Genomic DNA, 6,741 nt, shown 5'->3' on the forward strand with positions numbered 1-6,741 from the left:
TTTGTATTTTCTCTCTCTCTCTCTCTCTTTTCTCTCTCTCTCTCTCTCTCTCTTCTCTCTCTCTCTTCTCTCTCTTTCTCTTTTCTTCTCTCTCTCTCTCTCCTCTCTCTCTTTCTTCTCCATAATAACACCCACAACACACACATACATTATATTTTATATATATATATATATATATATATGTATGTATGTTGATTACTTGCTTGGTCCCCTTTCCCTATCAACGCGGTTCGAGGGTAAACCGTACCAGGGCCCGGTGATTCCCTCTACGACACTGGATTTGATTTCCCTCTATGTAGGTATACATATATGTATTATGTATATACATATATATTATATTATTATATAATAATATTATATAATATATATATATTTGTGTGGTGTGTGTGTGTGTGTGGTGTGGGGTGTGTGTGTGTGTGTTGTGTGTATTTTTAGGGTATACAAAACACACTTCACCCCCTCAGTTTTAATTTCTATGCCCAAAAAACATCGCCCACCCCGCGTTTTAAACAAAAGTAGTCAGCGACTACAGTATAAGGTAATTTAATATCTAAATTTTTCATGTCAAATTTCCTTCTAGCTAATAGGATGACGGATGGAAATATAAAGGAATGAAAATTTAACAAAATGTTTACATGTGGAGGAAATGAAAATTTGGGGAAATTTTAAAATTTTGGTTTTCGGCAAAACAAGCGAGGAATTTTCGTATGTCTTTACAAAGATGTATTAAACAAACAGGAAGGAAAGACGAGGAATAATAGTAAAAATAACAATGATGGTGATAACAATGACATTAGGAATGATCATAACGACGATATCGATAATCATGATAATGATAACAATAATGATATTAACAATGATAGCAATAACAATATTAACAATAATAGTAACTATGATAATGATGATAATAATAATAATAGGAATGATGGCATAGTGATAATAATAACAATGATAACAACAAGAAACGACAACACAATAATAATAATAATGATAATAACAACAGTAATTATAATAATAGAAATGACAAAAATGATGTTAACAATAATAATATAATAATGCTAATGTTAATGATAACAATACTGACAATAATAATGATGACATTGATAATGGTAATAATGAAAATTATAATTATAATAACAGTAATGATGATGATGATTGTAATAATAAGGATAATAGTAATAACTGAAAAATATGATAATAATAACCCAAAAATAATGATAAATTTAAAAGATAATGATAAATGATGACAATAAAAACCCAAAAACAACAAACAATATTAATAATAAATAATAATAATATAATAATAGTATTATGATAATGATAATAATGATTATGATATTGTGAAAGAGTGATAACGATAATGATTATAATAATAATATGATAATAATTATAATAATAACAATAATAATGATGATAACAATTATAACGATGATAATAATATTACTGATAATAACGATAAACATGATAAAGATAAAGATCATAATAGTGATGACGATGATGATGGAATAATAAGAGAGATGACAATAATAATTATGCTAATGATGATGCTAAAAAACAAGAAGAAATGGGAGAATAGAGCCTATGGTAATGATAACTATAACAAAATAATAATAATTAAAATAATGATAATAATCTCAATAATGACAAAATTGATAATGATGATAATAGCAACGATGATGATAATGTTAATGTCAACAATAATAATATTTATAATAATAATTATAGTAATAATGAGAATAATATTTATATTAAATACTTCTGATAATGATAATGGTAAAAATAATAACAATAACAACAACAATAATAACAATGATGATAATGATAACATATCTAACTATATAGACAGATATATGGATAGATAAAGGAAGAGAGAGAAAGAGATGTGTGTGTGTGTGTGTGTGTGTGTGTGTGTGTGTGTGTGTGTGTGTGTGTGTGATATGTATATATATATTTTTATATATATAAATTAATATATATATATATATATATATATATAAATATATATATATATGTATGCATGTATGCATGTATATATGTATGTATGTATATATATAAATAAAATATATGTATATATATGTATTGTATTATATGTATATTCATATATATGTGGTGTCTGTGTGTGTGTGTGTATGAGTGTGTGTCTATGTGTGTGAGTGAGGTGTGTATGATGGTAGGTTGATATATATAAATTAACTGTATAGGATAAATAAAATATATATATATATATATATATATTTACTTATCTATATATATATAAAAGACAGAGAGAGAGAGAGAGAAGAAGAAGAAGAAGAAGTAGTAGAACAAGAAGAATAGAGCTTTTCCTCAGCTAACCTATCCTAGTTTGAAGCAGTTGTTCAAGGAGCTTTATATTCAATTCAGCAGTCTTCACTTGGGGTTAACTGGGGTTAAGTTTGGTCGCGCAAAAGTTGTTCCAATTTTGCACGAAAAGCCTCATCGAACAAGAAGAAACTTGTAAAGAGTCTCCTCGGTGCTATTCCTTATTTTCTTTGCCTTGTTTGTTGCTATTTTGTACCATTCTGTGTTTATGTATTTGGTTTATGTACTTATATATTTTGTAATGTTTTTTATATACCCTCTTCTCCTATCAATATTTTGAGGTAAGAGAGAGAGAGAGCAGAGAGGCGAGCTGAGAGCGCGAGAGAGACGATGATGAGCGAGAGCGAGAGCGAGACAGAGAGAGAGATGAGCGAGATAGAGAGCGACGAGAGGAGGAGAGGAGGAAGAGAGTGAGAGTGAGAGAGAGAGAGAGAGAGGGAGAGGGAGAGAGAGACCGAGAGAGAGAGAGAGGCGAGAGAGGAGACGAGGAGGGAGAGGAGAGAGAGGGAGGAGCGAGAGAGAGCGCGAGAGAGAGAGAGAGGAGAGGAAGAGAGAGAGAGCGGGAGAAGAGGGATGAGATGAGACGGAGATGAGCTGGGAGAGGAGAGAGAGAGAGGGAGAGACCACAGAGGAGAGAGGAGAGGAGAGAGATGAGGGGAGGAGTAGAGGGAGGAGGAGGAGAGAAGTGAGAGAGAGAGAGAGGAAGAGAGAGCGGGAGAGAGAGGGAGAGGGAGAGAGTAGAGGATGAAGTGAAAGGAGGGAGTAGAGACGAGGAGGAGGTGGAGACGGATGGAGAGGAGAGGGCGAGAGGAAGCGAGGAGAGGGGTCGGAGAAGAGAAGAGAGGGAGTGAGTCGAGGAGATAGCGACGATGAGATTTGGAGGGGGGAGGCGGGGAGAGAGGGTGGAGAGTTCGGGTAGAATGGAACGCGAGAAGAGGGACATGATGGGCGGAGAGGAGAGGATGAGGAGAGGGTGGGAATAGACGAGAAGAGGGATGGGAGAGAGAGAGAATAGGTGCGCGAGGAAGAGAGATGAGAGTAGCGACGATGTGAGAGAGATGAGAATGAGATGAGAGAGAAGTGAGCGGAGGAGGAATGATGGATGGAGTGACGATGAAGAGATGGAGAGGAAGAGGAGAATGAGGAAGGCAGGGAGAGAGAGGAGAAGGTGCGATCAATGGAGTTCGGGGGGGAGGAGGAAGATGAGAGACCAGGGGGGACTGGCCGAGAGGTGAGGAGCGAATAGGGAGGTGAGATGGAGTCGGACGAGTTGAGAGGGGGTGAGAGGCGCGATGGAGAGAGGGGGATGGAGGAGAGACGAGGGGAGTAGAGGCAGACGAAATGATAGTGCTTGGGGTTGGAGAGGGACGATGGCGAGGATTAGCGGAGAGAGATGCGGAGGAGCGAGAGGATTGCGAATCTGAGTCGATTTGAGGAGGGAGGAGGAGAACGGAGTGGTGTGTAGGAGGGGAGGCGGGAGGGGTAGAGGAAACGGGGGCGAGGGGTCGCGCGGTGAGAGAGGACTGGTAGTGATAGCGGTGAGCAGAGACGTCGGGTAGAGAGAGCGGGAGCGAGGAGGGAGGAGAGGGCGCGAGGAGACTGATGGAGGGCGTCCTGCGAGCGGAGTTGCGGAGGGGAGAGGACCCGAGAGGTTCGAGAATGGATGGGAGATGAGGGGGTGAAAGACTCGGAGCGATTTAGGGATGGTAATGGGAGAGCTTGAGGAGGAGGGATCATAGAGCGGAGATCGGATGAGAATGGTGCGCGGAGGACGAGCCGGAGGCGATTGAAGATTGTGGAGGAGGAGGGGAGCTGAGAAGCGGATGAGCGGGGGATGGGAGAGCGATATGAGCGGGCGCAGAGTGCCGAGAGGCGATGGGCGAGCGAGTGCGAGAGGCTGTGGAAGGCGGGAGCGAGAGGAGCGGTGGAGAGCGGGAACTGAGTGAGAGTGGGGGGATGAGCGCGGGGAGAGAGCAGAGACAGGAGCGAGGAGGAGGGCGATAGAGCCGAGCGAGGGGGGGGCGGAGGAGCCGGAGATTGTGTGAGCGATGAGAGAACGAGAAGAGAAGCGAGATGATGCTGAGCCGAGCGAAGGACCCCTCCCCCGGATGATGCAGGAGGTGGGAGCGCCAGGAGAGAGCCGAGTCGAGCAGAGGGCGGAAAGCGCGATGGAGCGCAAGGCGCAGCGGAGGAGCGACGTGGAAGCGCGAATTTGGGGATGCGAGCGGAGCGAGTGCGCGAGCGGGGAGGAGCCGGGGGGCGAGTGGAGGGGAGGGAGCGGGGAGCGAAGAGGGCGGGGAAGGCGTCGTGTATGAGAAGCGTGAGATGCTTCAGAGCGAGTGAGAGGAGCGAGCGTGCTGAGCGCGGCGAGGAGGGGAGCGGAAGATAGTCGCGAGGGGAGCGAAGCAGCGACTGCGGAGGCGAGGCGAGTATGGCAAAGAAGAGGAGCGGGAGGAGCGGACGCCGGAGCGAATGCGCGAGGGAGCTGCGAGGGCGTGGGAAGAGCTGGAGCGGGAAGAGGAGTGATGGGCGGAGCGGGTAGGCGAGAGTGGGGAACCTTGGCATGAGGAGCGCGATGAGCCGAGGGAAGCGAGGCCGAGGTTAGAGGCCGACGAGCAGGAACGCGAGGCCCAACGCGACGAGGAATGGAGGCGGCTGGAGCGAGGGGAGGCGCAGGGAGATGTGAGATGGGAGCCGATGAGAGGACGCAGGAGCGGTGACGAGTGTAGGAGGACGGGCGCGGTGAGCGAGAAGCGGAGCGGCGTCTTCGAGCGGGGTGTGGGTTGCGACGCGTGGTGAGCCGAGAAGGCGGAATGCTAGGCTGAAGGGAGAGGGGAAAAGCATGAGAGGAGGATAGACGGAATCGAGCAGGGAGGAAGGCCCGAAGGGCGAGTGTTGCCGAGGAGGAGAACGTTGCGAGGGCGCGGGGGGGCGGGGGAAGCGGAGAGGGCGAGAAGCTTGCGTCTGCGAGGAGAGGAGAAGGTGGGCGGATCGAGCGAGGCGAGAGGAGGGATGGGACATGCGAGGCGGGAGGGCGAGTAGTAGATGAGAGCGAGAGAAGGAGGGAGTTGTCTGACGAGGGCGAGAGAGGAGGAGGGCGGGCCGCTTGAGCCTTGATGGAAGGGGAGAGATGGGAGGATATGCGGGGACGGCTGGAGCTGAGGAGAGAGGAGAGGACGGCGGCGCGGTGGGAGAGAGGAGGAGGCGCAGGGGAGGGATAGGAGCGATGACTGAGTCATGAGCGAGCGGGGTACTGAAGAGCCAGGCTGGGGAGAGCTGAGAGAGGCGGAGCGCGGGATGGGAGGCGACGAGAAGGGGACGCTTGAGTGAGGATGAGGCTCCGGGTCTGAGAGATATGAGACAGCGAGAGGGGGGGCGGGGGCGCTGAGAGTGAGGGAGGAGAGGAGAGCGGGCGGAGTGAGCGAGAGGACGATGGCGGGAAGAGAGCGGAGGTGAGGAGCAGGAAGAAAAGAGCGCGAGAGAGAGGCACGAGCAAAGCAGGGACCGAGGATCAGGGCTAGGGGGAAGCACTTACAGCGTATAAGAACGGCGGTAGGAGCGGAGCCGATAAGAGGCATAAGAACGAGAAGGAGAGGAAAGATTTGGAATTGAAAGAACCAAAGAAACGGAAAGAGACTCGAGAGGAGAATGACGAGAGTGGGCGAAGGATGACAGTGGGGATGAAAGCTACTCTTAGAATGTAGGATGAAAGAGCGACGAGAGTTATGAGGGAGACGAGAACGAGTGAGAGCCGGTATAAGAGCGGGAGGGGCGAACAGGAGGGATGAGAGCTGAGGATGTCGTTTTGGGAATTACGTGATTGAGAGAAGAGCGATGCGATGGATGAGATCGGAGAAGGAGCGGACATGGTTGAGCGGAGGAGAGTGGGTCACGTAGAACGAGGACAAAAGAGTGATTGAGAGAGAAGAGGTTAGAATAGTTGGAGCTACGAGAGAGAGCGGGTAATGAGAGACGAGCGAGAGGATGAAAGAAATGGAGGCTAAGAGGGCGGGTGCGTGGAAAGGAAAGGTGAACGAGCGCGAGGAACGGCTGGTGAGCGAGGCGAAGCCGATTGAGGAGATAAAGATTGAAACGATCCGGAAAATAGAAATCGGAGTGGGGGCATCAAATAGATGGAATTAGGTCGAAGAGAAGAAGGAGCGAAAGTGAGGAGTCCGAATGTGGACAGAGAGAGAGAGAAAGTGTATGATGGGAATGTGAGGATGGGAGAGGAGAGGGGAGGGGGCGGAGAAGGAGGTGAGAACGGGAAGACTAGGGGGAGAACTAGAAGAGGGCATGCGTACGCTGTCATGAGCGAAAATGCGGAGGAGAGGAGAGAGCAATGGAGGAGGTAGAGACGACGTAGCCGGCGCTAAGACGAATGAGAGATCAAGATGAATA

At 47.2% G+C, this 6,741-nt stretch overlaps 1 protein-coding gene across 1 annotated transcript; it reads right to left on the bottom strand.

The window, feature by feature from the left end:
• Positions 1-4,073: 4,073 nt before the first annotated feature.
• LOC125031733 (E1A-binding protein p400-like) lies at positions 4,074-5,918 on the bottom strand. Its single transcript, XM_047622702.1, has 4 exons — positions 5,876-5,918; positions 5,595-5,686; positions 4,754-5,156; positions 4,074-4,237 (listed from the first exon to the last, which is right to left on the bottom strand). Exons 1-4 carry the CDS (start codon positions 5,916-5,918, stop codon positions 4,074-4,076), a joined length of 702 nt encoding a protein of 233 aa, XP_047478658.1.
• Between the last annotated feature and the right edge of the window lie 823 nt (positions 5,919-6,741).

Source organism: Penaeus chinensis, chromosome 1, assembly GCF_019202785.1.
Source record: "Penaeus chinensis breed Huanghai No. 1 chromosome 1, ASM1920278v2, whole genome shotgun sequence".
Lineage (NCBI taxonomy): Eukaryota > Metazoa > Arthropoda > Malacostraca > Decapoda > Penaeidae > Penaeus > Penaeus chinensis.